The sequence below is a fragment of the Cyprinodon tularosa genome, unplaced genomic scaffold (genome assembly GCF_016077235.1).
Source record: "Cyprinodon tularosa strain WSP-4 unplaced genomic scaffold, ASM1607723v1 ctg625, whole genome shotgun sequence".
Lineage (NCBI taxonomy): Eukaryota > Metazoa > Chordata > Actinopteri > Cyprinodontiformes > Cyprinodontidae > Cyprinodon > Cyprinodon tularosa.
This window is the reverse complement of record NW_024039369.1, coordinates 229600-245133: the sequence shown is the minus strand read 5'-3', so window position 1 is coordinate 245133 and position 15534 is coordinate 229600. Positions and strand designations below refer to the sequence as shown.

General features: G+C 40.4%; 1 protein-coding gene across 1 annotated transcript in view; it reads right to left on the bottom strand.

Moving 5' to 3' along the window:
• Positions 1-258: 258 nt before the first annotated feature.
• LOC119798469 (P2Y purinoceptor 14-like) overlaps positions 259-15534 on the bottom strand; it is a 29432-nt gene continuing 14156 nt past the window's right edge. Inside the window, exons 3-4 of the mRNA XM_038307958.1 lie at positions 15206-15465; positions 259-1405 (exon numbers count right to left, since the gene is read on the bottom strand). Coding sequence (XP_038163886.1) covers positions 694-1405; positions 15206-15465 — 972 coding nt within the window. The 3' untranslated portion in view covers positions 259-693. The remainder of the gene's footprint in view (positions 1406-15205; positions 15466-15534) is intronic.

The window sequence follows — 15534 nt, the reverse complement described above, 5'->3', positions numbered from 1 at the left end:
AGTAATAATGGACTTAAGTCTGTTATTTTCAGGGGATAAAAAAAAACAAAACTTTTTTTCTGAAAATATAACAAATGCTAAAGCTCATTGCATATGATCAAAGACGCTTTATTACTCATTTTATATAATGTTTGGATAATTATTTTGTAATAAATGAGTATGGTTTTTTATGACATACTAGACTTGAGGAAGAGTAGAACTATAAACAAAACAAAAAAAAATCCAGTAATAAACTGGATCTGGAAGATCTCCAGAAAATCATGAAAACCATGGGTCATCCCTTCTTTAAAACATGAACCAAAAACTCAGATGAGTTTGAAAGGAAAATGGCAGGAAACTGGGACTGGATCTGTGCTTTTAAACTGTCTAAAAAGATGAATGCTTATGGACTGGAGGTGATGACGACAGCATCACTATGTTTGAGAAGAACCATGTATTCTTCCTGGAAATCAAATTCTGGAGTCATTCAGGAAAAGGTAAATGAACAATAAAGAATGACGATCATCTGATGTTTTATCTTCTGTTGGTGACTCAGGCTCCTCCTCCAAAGAAGACTATGCATCAAGTCTGTGTCTGACCTTAAACTCTCCATCTCATGTTAGATGGAGATTAGTAACGTTCTTTATCTTCCAGTCTGGATTCAGTTCTGGATTTTTTTCACCTTTAATGGATGAGTTCTGAAGTCAGAAAGGTCTACAGAACGCTGGTTTGCCTGGTCACTGAGATGACCGACAGCCTTTTCAGGTTTCTGAGGGAGTTCAACCACCCGTCGCTGCTCCTCGTGTCTGTTTGCTCTTCCTGCATTGAACTCTGTTGGGTGTGAACCCCCCTCCTCATGCTCATCTGAGCACGGAACGCCTTGCAGAAGATGAAGTAGATCAGAGGGTCCAGGCAGACGTTGAGGACCGACACCAGGACGGTCAGTTCCTTCACGTAGAAGAACCAACTCCATGAGCAAAACAAACTTTTCTTGAAGGCGTAGGGAAGGCGAACCAGGTGGTAGGGGACGAAGCAGACGCAGAAGACCGTGACCAGGACCAGCATGTTTCGCCGGGATTTAATAAGCTTTTTGGAGTTACTGGAAGTTGTTTGAGTTCTCTGAGCCAGAGACAGCCTGTGTGACGTGCTGTGGTAGAACAAGATGAGGGCCATGAGGACGATGAGGAAGAGGATGGCGGAGAAGCTGTGGATGATTTTGTAGAGCAGACTCAGCTGCTTACTGTGCAGGACATCACAGCTCACCATACCGGGCAGCTCTTCCTTATTCCCTTTGGTGAGGAGGGAAAGGATGACATAGGAGCTCGTCATTGCCACGAGCAAACCCCAGGTTGATATAGAGATGATGTAAGCAGCTCTAGCCTTCTGGAAGAAATGGTTCCCCAAAGGATGGACGATCTTCATGTACCTTCAGAGAAAAAGAAGCATGTTAAGGTTAAACGGCCTGATGAAAAACATTCAGGCAGCACATAGAAGATAAGTTATCACATTCAGGATTGTAACTTTATCTGAAACTTCAAGACCAAACAACAGAAAGCAACAAATTTAGACAAAAAGGAAAAGGCTATTTGATGCTCTAGCAACTATCCTCCAATACCACCTAGAACCTTCTCCCCAGCTAGTGCATATCTACATGCTACTCAGACAAATGTGGTGGCATACACTACCTTACTAGCAAGGAGGTTAATAGTGTTCAAATGGAAGGAGACCTACCCTCCTCCTTATGCTCATTGGATTAAAGAGGTTATGCAGCCATTAAAAGTAGAATAGATTAGATGCACCATGAGAGGATCTATATATATATGAAGTTTATTCAACTTGGGAATCATTTCAAAACTTCGAGAGAAATTAGATGCTCGATTAATTACTTGTTAAAATACATTAAACGCTACTAGAGGGCAGTAGAGGTATTATAGCTCTGCAAAGCTGACTGTTTCTTTTAAAAATTGATTTACTCAAACACATAACCTACAGGTGCTGGTCATAAAATTAGAATATCATGAAAAAGTAGATTGATTTCAGTAATTCCATTTAAAAAGTGAAACTTGTATATTATATTCATACATTACATACAAACTCATATATTTCAGATGTTTATTTTGTTTAATTTTGATGATTACAAATGACAACAAATGAAAATCTCAAATTCATCATATCAGAAAATTAGAATATTACTGAAGACCAATAAAAACAAAGGATTTATAGAAATGTTGGCCAACTGAAAAGTATGAACATGAAAAGTATGAGCATGTACAGCACTCAGTATTTAGTTGGGCCTCCTTTGGCCTGTATTACTGCAGCAATGCGGCGTGGCATGGAGTCGATCAGTCTGTGGCACTGCTCAGGTGTTATGATAGCCCAGGTTGCTCTAATAGTGGCTTTTAGCTCTTCTGAATTGTTGGGTCTGGTGTATTGCATCTTCTTCTTCACAATACCCCATAGATTTTCTATGGGGTTAAGGTCAGGAGAGTTTGCTGGCCAATTAAGAACAGGGACACCATGGTCCTTCAACCAGGTACTGGTAGCTTTGGCACTGTGTGCAGGTGCCAAGTCCTGTTGGAAAATGAAATCTGCATCTCCAAAAAGTTGGTCAGCTGCAGGAAGCATGAAGTGCTCTAAAACTTCCTGGTATGTGGCTGCGTTGACCCTGGACCTCAGAAAACACAATGGACCAACACCAGCAGATGACATGGCACCCCAAACCATCACTGACTGTGGAAACTTTACACTGGACTTCAAGCAACGTGGATGAAGTGCCTCTCTTCTTTTCCTCCAGACTCTGGGACCTTGATTTCCAAAGGAAATGCAAAATTTACTTTCATCAGAGAACATGACTTTGGACCACTCACCAGCAGTCCAGTCCTGTTTCTCTTTAGCCCAGGCAAGATGCTTCTGACGCTGTCTGTGGTTCAAGAGTGGCTTGACACAAGGAATGCGACAGCAGAAACCCATGTCTTTCATACGTCTGTGTGTGGTGGTTCTTGAAGCACTCACTCCAGCTGCAGTCCACTCTTTGTGAATCTCCCCCACATTTTTGAATGGGTTTTGTTTCACAATCCTCTCCAGGGTGCGGTTATCTCTCTTGCTTGTACACTTTTTTCGACCACATCTTTTCCTTCCCTTCGCTTCTCTATTAATGTGCTTGGACACTGAGCTCTGTGAACAGCCAGCCTCTTTAGCGATGACCTTTTGTGTCTTGCCCTCCTTGTGCAAGGTGTCGATGGTCGTCTTTTGGACAACTGTCAAGTCAGCAGTCTTCCCCATGATTGTGTAGCCTATAGAACTAGACTGAAAGACCATTTAAAGGCTTTTGCAGGTGGTTTGAGTTAATTAGCTGATTAGAGTGTGGCACCAGGGGCCATCAATTTTGAACCTTTTCACAATATTCTAATTTTCTGATATGATGAATTTGAGATTTTCATTTGTTGTCATTTGTAATCATCAAAATTAAACAAAATAAACATCTGAAATATATGAGTTTGTATGTAATGTATGAATATAATATACAAGTTTCACTTTTTAAATGGAATTACTGAAATCAATCTACTTTTTCATGATATTCTAATTTTATGACCAGCACCTGTATATTGGTTGGGTAAAAAAAAAGACCTGCACAAATAACTGGAATAATCTGAAATACTCTACAGACTCTTCTGTGGCTCTTTTAGAATGCAGCAGCTTCATTAAACGACTGCTAAGACTGTTAAAAGGAACACATGACAATATTTGAGCATGAGAAAAAAAAAGGCTTAAAAAACTCAAGGTAGTTCTACAAAAAGTTTGAGGTTTTTTGTATAAGCTAGGGAAAGTATAATGACTCAAATAAAGTCACACAATTCTTTTTTCCTACATAAACCTTTGGTTTTGAGCTGAACATTATGTTTTAAAATGATAACCACAGACAGAGTTTCATTAGCAGTCACATCTGCTCTAATAAGGTCCGGAAACCCTGAGTTTCTAGCTCTGGTTTAAGTGGCATACATTTTAGAGTTTGCTTTTGACTTTCAGAACAAATAACAGGCAACATATATCTTGCTTTTGGCAACCTAATTTCTGACTGTTCATAAGCCAAATAAAACAAGGACCTATGGTATCAGAGACACAAACACATCCATTTTCAAATGAAAAACAAATAACACCAGTGTCAGCAACTCTACAACTTATTACAAAGTGTTCTGTCTCCCCTAACACTAGAACTACCAGGATTTTTCTGCCTACCTTGAAGTACCAGAGAGGGGTCAATTGACCCGGAAAAATCCACTAAAAACTATACTAAGGCCCCGACCACACGAAGACGGACCCTGGCCTAAACGCACAAATTTTTCACCAAACCAGCCTCTCATCCACACGAAACCGGTGTTTCGGGGGTCTGTAAACGATCTTTTTTTTATTCAGCCTTCAGAGTGGGAAGATTTCGAAACGCCGTTTTCGCGTTTCCATCTTTACGCTCTAACCGCATTTTTTTTTTTACACGCATGCGTCATAGCGTCGCCTCTAAACATGCATGCGCGACACAGTATCACAACAACAATGGCGCCGTTGCTGCTAATGCTACTCACCCTGCTGCCGGGCTTACAACAGAATCTTCTTCTTCTGGAATATCTCCAGGAAGAACAGAGCAATATCGACGACATAGTTCAGCACCTGAATTTGACTTAACCACGAAAATGGACCCGCAGGGCAACCATGTATAAATATTAGTGCGCATGCCCAACATTTCGTCGCTTATTTTTGCTTTGGCACCACAGCGCCACTTACAGGCCTGGCATACATTTTGCAGCGTTTTCATGCATTCGTGTGGACGCTCACATTTATTTTACGTCTCCGTCTTTACGGCAAACGTTTGGGAAAATATCAGCGTTTCGTGTTCGTTTTGACTTCGTGTGGACGGGGCCTAAAAGCTTGCCTTAGGGTTCCCTTCCCCACACAGGCTCAAGCGACTCTGTGACAACTATGAGCTGCTAACAGCTACATTTCCACAACAAAAGGAGTGTCCGCAGGAGGTCCAAAGGTCAAATGACCCTCTTGTAAGCTGTTATACCAGGCTGGTGGAAAGATTTAATTCGGTGTGTTCCTATAAACATATGAATATCTGTAGCCATGGTATCGACCTTGGGCTGTAAGCATAGATAGCGATCATTGGCTGTAGCCATGGCTATTGGTCATGGGCTGTAGCCATGGTATCGACCATGGGCTTTAAGATTAGATAGTGATCATTGGCTGTAGCCATGGCTATTGATCATGGGCTGTAGCCATGGTATCGACCATGGGCTTTAAGCATAGAGAGCGGTCACTGGCTACAGCCATGCGTAGCAACCATAGGGTGTAGCTATTGTAATGTCCATTAGCTGTAGCCATGGTAATGACAATGGGCTTTAACCATAGAGAGCGGTCATTGGCTACAGCCATGCGTAGCAACCACAGGCTGTAGCGATGGTAATGTCCATTAGCTGTAGCCATGGTAATGACAATGGGCTTTAACCATAGAGAGCGGTCACTGGCTACAGCCATGCGTAGCAACCACAGGCTGTAGCGATGGTAATGTCCATTAGCTGTAGCCATGGTAATGACAATGGGCTTTAACCATAGAGAGCGGTCATTGGCTACAGCCATGCGTAGCAACCACAGGCTGTAGCGATGGTAATGTCCATTAGCTGTAGCCATGGTAATGACAATGGGCTTTAACCATAGAGAGCGGTCATTGGCTACAGCCATGCGTAGCAACCACAGGCTGTAGCGATAGTAATGTCCATTAGCTGTAGCCATGGTAATGACTATGGGCTTTAACCATATAGGACGGTCATTGGCTACAGCCATAGGTTGCAATCATGTGATGGAGCCATGGGTAGTGTGTAAAGACCAAGCTTATTAAATTTAAAATACAAACAGCTGGGATCCTCTTTGGACTAACGGGGCTAATTCTAGACACAGAGTATGAAGTTCGGACAAGACTCACTTTAACTTTGTATCAATAGAAGTTGTTTGAGATCAGGTCCGGTATGGATGTCATCTGGACTCTTTTCTGCTCCTGTCTTTTAAACATGCTGTGCTAATAAAAGGCCCCGTCCACTCATAGAATAAAATTGGATCTCATGGTCTCTAAGCCTATGTTCACACTGCAGGCCTTGATGCTCAATTCCGATTTTCTTGTGAAATCCTATTTTTTTGCTTTGCTGTTCACATTTCCAAATATAAGCGACTTGTATGTGATCTCCTGTTTGAACTGCAGTCATACAACACAGGAGTCCCGCATGCGCAGTAGAGGCTGCAATGACATCACAGGCCAGCGTGCTCTGTGTTTATGGAAGTAAACATAGATGGTAGTGCCGGAGCACATCTAGCGATCTCTCCCAACCATAAATACACAATCTTTTCAAGATGGTTAAACATTAATACTGCTCTCCGCATCATCGTCTGCTTGTTGTTTTGTTGCCGCTTCTTCGTAGCACAACCCAGAATTTTGATCTTTGTTGGGTATTATTGGCGTTCAGGTCGGATGATTGCGAACTGGCTGTTCAGACACAGGTCGCATTTTAAAAAATCAGATTCGTATCGGATTCAGGACCACAGAGCCAAGCAGCCTGGGTCGCATTGGAAAAAATCGGATCTGTGTTGTTCAGACAGCCATGAAAAGATCAGATACAGGTCGCATATGTGCCAAAAAATCGGATTTGGGTCACTTCAAGCTGCAGTGTGAACATAGCCTAACTTGGTACCTTCATACCTCCCTATGAGAGACATTTTGTCTTTGGTCACTATTAGGGATGGGAATCGAAAACCGGTTCCTGTTAAGAACCGGTTCCGTATTTTCCGATTCCATGGCATCGTTTGGCAGCTCTTTGAATGATTCTTTTTTCGATTCCCGCAGCACCAGAGCCAAGAGCGCCGGCTCTGGGGAGCACGACTTACGTCACGTGTTTTACGTAAGTTACGCAACTTACGCAAGTTACGCAAGTTACGCAAGTTGGAAGAACTATTCGAGGAGGAAGACAACGAGCTGCGGTCACTTTGTGAATCAAAGCCCCGTCTTTCCTTAGCCCAGAGGGTAGATCAGGAAATCCAGCTCTGTAAAAGCTTGCCCTCCATCCCCTGCAGGGATAGCGCCACACTGTGGTGGTGGAACAAGCAAGATACGCTGCCCTTGCTATCTGGACTGGCTGAAAACTACCTCTGTGTGCAGGCTTCCTCCACCCCACCTGAGAGGGTGTTCTCCACGGCTGGAGACACCTTAAGCGCTGAAAGATCCTGTATCCTTCCAGAAAAAGCAGATATGCTCATCTTTCTGCAAAAGAACTGTTAATTTTCCCTACTACTGTTTTATAATTAGTATTTTTTGTTATTTAAAATAGGTTATTATCCCATCATTTGTTATTAGACATTGTTGGTTATTAAGTTTGTTCTTGTATTCATTTTTCATTTAAACACAGATGTTACTCCAGTTTCACATTTCCTGTGGACATCTTGATCTTGTTGAGTTTGTAAGATTGTGCAATAGTTAAGTAAACAAAGTTGATTCTGATAATCAAACTGTTTGTTCTCCTTTTTCCCCCAAATTGGAATCGAAAAAACAATCGATAAAGAATCGAATCGTTTCATAGAATCGAAAAGGGAATCGGAATCGTGAAAATCTTTTCAATTCCCAACCCTAGTCACTATAAAAAATATACTCGTCAGCCTGGTGATTTGTCCGGATTGTGCAAGGCCAAATTTCAAACTACACTGTAACTTGAAAGGTTGGAGTGCTGACCGATAATTTTGTCTAAAGGGTTACATTCATACAGAGCTATTTCTTATACTAAACATCCCGCTTGCAAAATGTTTCAAGCCTAAAGCTCAAGCGCCACAGACTTCTGAGACATCAATCTACAGGAAGTTAGCAAAAGTCTTCATCTCTTTGACTGAACCACTTCCTTAAACCTTTAAGTGCTCTTTTACTGTGAGAATCTAATGCCACCACATTCACACAAACGCACCTCTTATCTCTTATCTAAGTGGGTGAGAATCTGACCAGACAGACACATGCAAAAATGTGCATATCTGACATAGAAAGGTAGAATGGGGCAAAGAATGAAGGCACCACCGATCCAACAAGAAAAAAACAAACATGCAGAAAGCGAATGGAAACCTCAAAACAACTGTAAATCAATTTCTGAAGCTGCATTTTCAAGTTAATCTGTTCAGACATGTCAGAGGTTCTGTTTTCATTTGTTCCTGTTATTCTCTGAATTCCTGTGATCGCGTTTCCTAAGAAGCTATCAGATGTCAGATCAACTTGTAAAAACAGAAACTAAAAATGTCCCTGGATCTCTCCCCTTTAAACCTTCAACTGCCTGGATGAAACTCTAAAAGGAGGTTCGAAGTTAACCAGGCCGTTAAAGGGTTAATATCTGCTGAATGGCTAAGTCAATGACCTGTACTGTAGTTAATCAATAAGGTCTCTGTGGAACAACGTATCCCAGGTCAGGTTGGGATCCTTCTAAATGATAATGCTGTCTGACCAGTTTAACTTGTTCAGGCACAACAAAGATGCTGTCTGAGCTCAGCACTGTATCCTCCATAAACCTCTGTACACTGTTAATACTGTTTGCAGTAAGTTTTGACACATTTTTAGCTAAAGCACCGCTGCACCTCAGGTGGGCGGCAGGAAAGTTTTTAGCTAAAGGGCACCAGAATAGACTAATAAACCAGCTGTTACGTTTTCCCTAAAACAAGATCCGGGTTAGATTTTTCTTACAGTAACTAAACCCTTTATGCATCCACCTTTCCACTCAGGGTGTAACACAGTCTGTGTCAGTGAAATTAACTTTCCACTGATGAACCAATGAATGCATTAATGAATAAATGATTACTTTATTTCAGTTTAAAAACAAACAAAAAAAAAGGATTTTTTTACAAAAGAATCCATCAGACAGCAACTTTTTTTATTAGCTACGTTTACATGCGCAAAATTTCCCCGATCCGATCCAAACCTTGGTTGATCGGAAATTCAAAATCTCCGTTTACATGGACACTAAATGAAATGATCCGATCATGACGTGTGTATACATGTACCAAGCGTTGGATCAGATTAAATCTTTTAAGCATGCGCAGAACTTCCTGCCAAACTTGGCAGTTCTGTCTGCGTCTGGTTTTTGGGAGGCCTGACAAACGATGCGCTCGGAGCGAGCGGAAAGAAAAAAGGAGAGAGGAGGAAAAAAGCGCTTGGCAGCGAAATGTCCGAGAGAAAATGTAGAGAATGAGCAATTGAACCGGCGTGGGAGAGCGAGTGGGCTGGGGAGAGAGAAAAGAGGAAGAGGAGGATAAATTCCTGCTTCCTGCAGCTTTAAATGAACTTCAGTGTATAAGTCGGCGTTCCTAGACTCCCCCCGCCATGTTGTTCACAGCGAGAGCGAGAGCAACCGGTGGTTTCCTGTTGTTGACAAGGCGGAAAAAACGTCACGCTGACGTCGCACACATGCGCAGTGAAGATTATTTTACTCTTCAGATCCGAATGGGTGTTTACATGGACGCCAATCGGAATGGCGATCGGCAAAAACCACCTCTCTCATTCGGAATTAAATTTAGATCCGATCGGACCGAATCGGATTAGAATCTTCAGTCTGACATGTTTACATGAAACATTTTTGATCTGATCAGGCCTTCAATCCGATTAGTTGTGTCCATGTAAACGTAGCTATTGTCAGAATTCAGTCAGAATTCTGAGATTTAAGTCAGAATTCAGAGAAAAAATTAAGAATTCTGACTTTTTTTCCCATACTAAACTGAAATAAAATTTAAAAATCAGTTAACCTTTTTTTTTTCGACTGGCCCTAATCCCCTTCTGTAACTAATAGATAATTACAAAACACATAGTAACTTAAACTGAAAAATCAAACTCAGTCAAATATCAATGTAACCTTTTATAATTTTAGATTTTAAAGTCTATTTGAAAGCTAATATAGAGTTACACATCTTTATTTCATTGTTTAGTCCATTCCATAATTTTGCAACCATAAATGGCATATTTGCTGTTCTATGAGCCCTAATGCAAGCCTGGTTATAAGCCCTAGAATGAAACGACAGGTTTTCTTCCTTTTGTGGTATGCTCATGAATATTTACATGAGCTGTGCTCTGATTGGTTGGTTTGCAACAAGCAAAGCTGCTGAGCAAAGACGCATCATAGCAACAAGCACTCACTCACTGAAACATTAAATTGTTGATATGGTAGGGTGACCAGACGTCCTCTTTTCCTGGACATGTCCTACTTTTTATAACTAAAAAATGTCCGGGGAGAATTTCAAAATCGTCCTGTACAGTACAGGTCTGGTCCAGTCAGCAGCCCAGCACTTCATGCACTAGTCAGAATGAAACAGCATTGGATGTCACACTCATGACAACACTTTATGTTGCACAAAGTGTTTGTCCACTCAGTTCCTCATTGAAACAGAACCGAGGTACAGAAACCCACATTTGGGTTTTCTGCTGTTTTGGAGCAATCTAGCAGTAAAACTGGTTTAAAACTACAGATGAGGAGCCGTCACTCCTGGTTTCTAGAACCAGTTCTGCTCATTTCTGAACCATTTTAGGTTGACTGGTAATGTGAGAGCTAAAAAAAGTGGGGGGCGTCCCTCAGCTGTAGACCAAGCTTCCTGAAAACCCGAAGGGAGTTCAGGTTTTAAATCTTTTTAAAAGTAAAGAGAGAACGACTCTGATCAGTCAGGCTTAAAGTTTGTTCTGTTTAAAAAAAAGTACTATGGTAGTTTATTATATACCATTTATTTAAAAATGTAAACAACTAATTTTAGGTGTGTAGATTTAGACTGTCCTTGGACTCAATGCACGCTCTATTGAACTATAATGAGTTTACCATTTATGAGCATTGTTTGTCAGTATTCTGGATTTTATTATATATCGGTGTTCATGATCTTAGCTGTTTTATACCTTCTTTCTGTCATTTAATATGTCTGCTTGTACAATATCCATATGTACCCACTGTTTCCCAGTTATTTAACAGCTCCTTATGCTGTACAGTTAAAACTTTCCAACTGTTTATATCCAATAAACATCTAGTTTGTCTGTTTTATTTAATTAATTATTTTATTCTCTCTACCTTACTGGTTAAATGTCTGTTTTCTTTTTATGTTTTTCACCTCCAGCAATACAGGTCAATTAGGTAAGGGGGTAATGTCAGTTTCAAATTATTTTGCTCATCAAAAGAGTTCAAATCATCATGTCAACTTATGTGTTAAACAGTGATTAAGATGAATATAATGAATGCTGTTATTATTTTAATGCTAGTTCAGTGTTTTTATTTTATTTTGAAGAAATAATACTTTTTATAGCAGCTCTATTTATATAGATGACCTACTGATGAGTAAACTATGTGTTGCATGTGTGTAAATACAGAAGATTATGGGAGATTACGTAGTTTCCACATTACGTATGTTATATGTCATAAATGTGTTTTCACAGATACCTTAGATAATTCAAGATGGATCTGTGAGACATTACTCATCTCAGAAAGGATATATATTTATATGGATTCTTATTTTCTGCAATCCTGCAACATTACTGCATTATTATAATACTGACACGGTTAAAAATTTCACACAGGATAATACAGGTTGAACTGAACAGAAGTCAAGCAAAAGCAGCTGAATTTCTAGAGCTTCACAGCATAGAGTTCTTGTAGAGTTTTACATTAACATGTACATCTAAAATGAAATAAAGGGGATGTATTGGGACATAAATCTGATTCCTCTGCCAATCCTCTGGTTCTGCCTGTCTGCCAGGGTCACGATGGGCTGGTGTCAATCTCTGGCAGTCTATAAGATGTGGAGTTTGGAAGCTGAGACGGAGGCATTTCTTGCAAGAAAAAAGGTTTAAATGTCATCATTACTGTGTGATAACATTCCCACATCTTGCAGTAAGAGTGAAACTATAAAACAGAGATGTTCTGAGGGAAAAAAAGCAGAAGAGAAATGATCAATGAAAAAATTAAAACAGAGAGTGAGGGTGTGTCCTGCTAAATGAGAAGGGTTTCTCTGTCAGTGGAAATCCCGGAGATAAAGTGCACTTCGCTTTCAGCTTTTACGTTTTAGAGGTGGATTCGTCTTTATTGTCAGTTTCTGCATTACTACGAGGTGTCATTTATTTACTCATTAGCTCTTCCACATCAAAGTTTTTGAAATGTTAATGTTTTTAGCTTTGTATAAATGCATGGATTGTATTATTTTACAGCTTGGAACCAAATGGATGATAAAACGACAAAATAAAACAATCTGTTCCCTTCTGCAATCATTTGAAATGCTTTGAATTCATCTGAAGTGCAAATCCATTTGTTTTGTAATTTTGTTTCACTGGATCACATTGAAATCCTTTTATACTTTAGGATTTTAACAGATAAGGGGACAAAATCTACTTCATGATTCACGGTTTTGTTGTTCTTTCAGAAAAGCAAGTTTGTTTTATGCATCCTTATTTTTCCCTAACAGACAGAAATACTTAAAACACTCCAAATAAACGATATTTGCAATGATCTTGGTGCTGATGTCTGGTCTGATTACTCATTTCATTCACCTGCCTATCTCTGCCCATTTCTCATTACCTTCTCATCTCATCCACCTGCTTCAGCCTCTATTTAACCAGCCTTCAGACATGTCATCAGGGTGTTTCTGATTGCCTGATCCTGATCTGTTCTGCCTTTGGACCTCTGAGCCTGCTTGTCCCCGTTCTGATCTGTTTGCCTGACCTATCCTCGGACTCCTGCTGGATTCTACCTGTTTACCAAACCTGGAACTGATTCCTGTCTCCATCCTGGATTTCTCTCCGGTAACCCTTTGAATCTCTGATCTCCTGGCTCTGATTCCTGAGCACGTCCTCGACACCGGCTTTGGCTTCGCCCTCTGGATTATCCTACCTTCGTCTGCTCGGTTCTGATCTGCCTGTTCTCTCCAGGACTGCCGTGTCTGGGACTCTCTAGGCGCCCATTGGCAGCTAACCAGCTGGAACAAGCCTCATCCTCTGTAAACGGACTTAACTTTAAGACGAAAGGTTCCTGCCTTGGACGGCCACACTATTCACTGCAAATTCATTATCGTATTACCTTTTTGAGAAATCTGTCCGTCTGCCTCAAATTCTGGATCCTACTGATCCTAAAAAAGTTTAACTACTATATAAAACAGTTTAACTCCTAAATACTGTCACTGATCGTGACAGTATTTCGGAGTTAAACTTTTTAAAATCTACAAAACATGATAAGCATTTAACTTATGGGTTTTCTTAAATTATATAGGATATCAATGGTTTGCATTTAAAAATAAAACATTTGTTATTTATGGCTTGATGATGTTACTGAGTCCTTACGAGGGGCGGATCTAGAAAAATATTTATGGGGTGGCAAGAGGGGGGCAGGAATGTTTGAGGGGTGGCAACATATGGCATTTGTTTACGCTGAATTTAATCGCAGTTATCACAGTTTGGTGAGAATATTATGTACAATAAGTGTTTCATGTGAAGCAGTTTATATTAGAAATGCATCGTACAATGAGATCTCACTTAATAGGAGATAGAAGAATGATAACACTGCTTCTAGAGGGCATTATCACAGGAAAGGTATTAAGGTAAGACACAGGTGCTGAGTCGCAGATGTGTGAGATTGACTGTCAGAGAGGCAGCTTTGCAGCATTTGCACAAGAAGAAACTATAGAAAGAAAAAGTTTCCCATCAGAGATCTACGGACTGAGCTGGACTAAAGTGAGCATAACTGCACAGTAGAAATAAATGGGTCAAGGCACCCAAACAAGGTACCGGACATTCATGTATTGTTTACTCTGAACACACATTTACCCCATTTGTTCCTCAGTAACTTGACATACAGCAGTTAAGGCGACATGAAAGGGACATTTCATGCATGTAAATATGCTGTAGATAGAGCTGCTGGATCAACAAATCAACAAAAAGGCAGGTACTGTATGTTACATCAAAATCTCCACAAATCTGAAAAGAAGCAACATAAAAATAAATTTTGCTTCCAATCTGTAAAAGTACAAAACATTTTGTGAGTAGGTTCATACGGGTCATTTCTGGATACTTTCATACTATATATACAAAAAAAAAAGAAACAACAACACTGCTTCATATTAAGCAGAATTTAGACCAGTATCACAATTTTAAATTTACTTTTAACACTTTTGATTTTATTAAAGGAAATATCAGATTTTCTCAGGTGCCAAAACAAAATGTAACAGTTCTGTAAAGGCTCACCAGAGAGCAGAACATTAAGTTGACATGACTATAACAGCTGAATGCAGTGATTTCCATGTTGCTCAGCAAAACGCTTCACAACTTTATTTAGATCCAATCCCTTTTTGCGTTTTCAAACTTGATAGTCTCTTTTCTGTCATAGTTGACCGCAAATATGTCTTTATGAGCCTGAGATGTCAGGCCTAACTAACATTATAGTTAGAGAAATAACGTTCTGCAACCTGATTTTTATCATCTCAAAATCAGCATTGCAGCTATGCTAGCAACATTGTGCTTTCATTATGATTTAATTTCTCAATAGACAGTTTTTACCTGTTTCATCCCATGTCTCCTCTCCCTATCACCCCTGGCTCCCTCGCTTTGCTCCACCCGGTTTTCAAAACTAATCAGTCTCAGTCGCTCTCGCGTCATTTCGTGCTGCATTCACTGCAGTCCGACATTGGAAATTAGCGGTCGCAATTCTCAAATTATCCATCATTTATAAGCCTCGCCACCCCAACAGCCAACTGGGGTGGCAAGGCTGTCTTTTAGGGTGGCAGTTGCCACCCTATGCCACCCCAGTAGATCCGCCTATGGTCCTTACCAACAACAAACATGTAAAATGAATGATGATGTTTCAAAGATAATTTCTTTTGACTACAAGGGAGACAAGCAGAGCAATTTAAAAAAAGAAAATTGGAAAAATGATCAGAGTAGATCACAGGGTTGACTTTTGTTTTAGTATCAGGCAGTAAGAAGGACAGACAGGCAGCCGGGAAAACAGACAAGTACTCATTGAAATCAGATGCAGACGAGGGCTTTTTTTCACTCCCTTAATGTGCATCTCATGCATTTTGCCAGACGGAAAAAAAGTTCTAAGATGTTTTTTTTTAGGTGACTATACCTTAAAATATCATCCATGCAGCTGTTTATCACAATTATGATCCTAGATTTAAATATTCTTCAAAGACAGCTCCGTCCTACCTATTGGCAGCAATGAAGCCCATGAACAGGATGCTGGCGTACATGTTGAGATAGAAGGCAGCGGCTCCAAAGTTGCAGTAGACCTGCCGGATGAGGGTAGAGTTACTGGCGAAGTTCATGATCCGCAGCGGGAGGCAGAGGCTGATGAGGAAGTCGGAGGCTGCCAGGTTCTTCAGGTAGATGGTGACGCTGCTGGATGGACGATGCTGGGCTACACAGAAGTAAACCCTTAATGTGAAGCCGTTTAGGACTAAACCCACCTGAGGAGGACAATAACTGGGTCAGACTGGTTCAACATTTTTCACGCCATAAAAATTAAGCTAACAAGT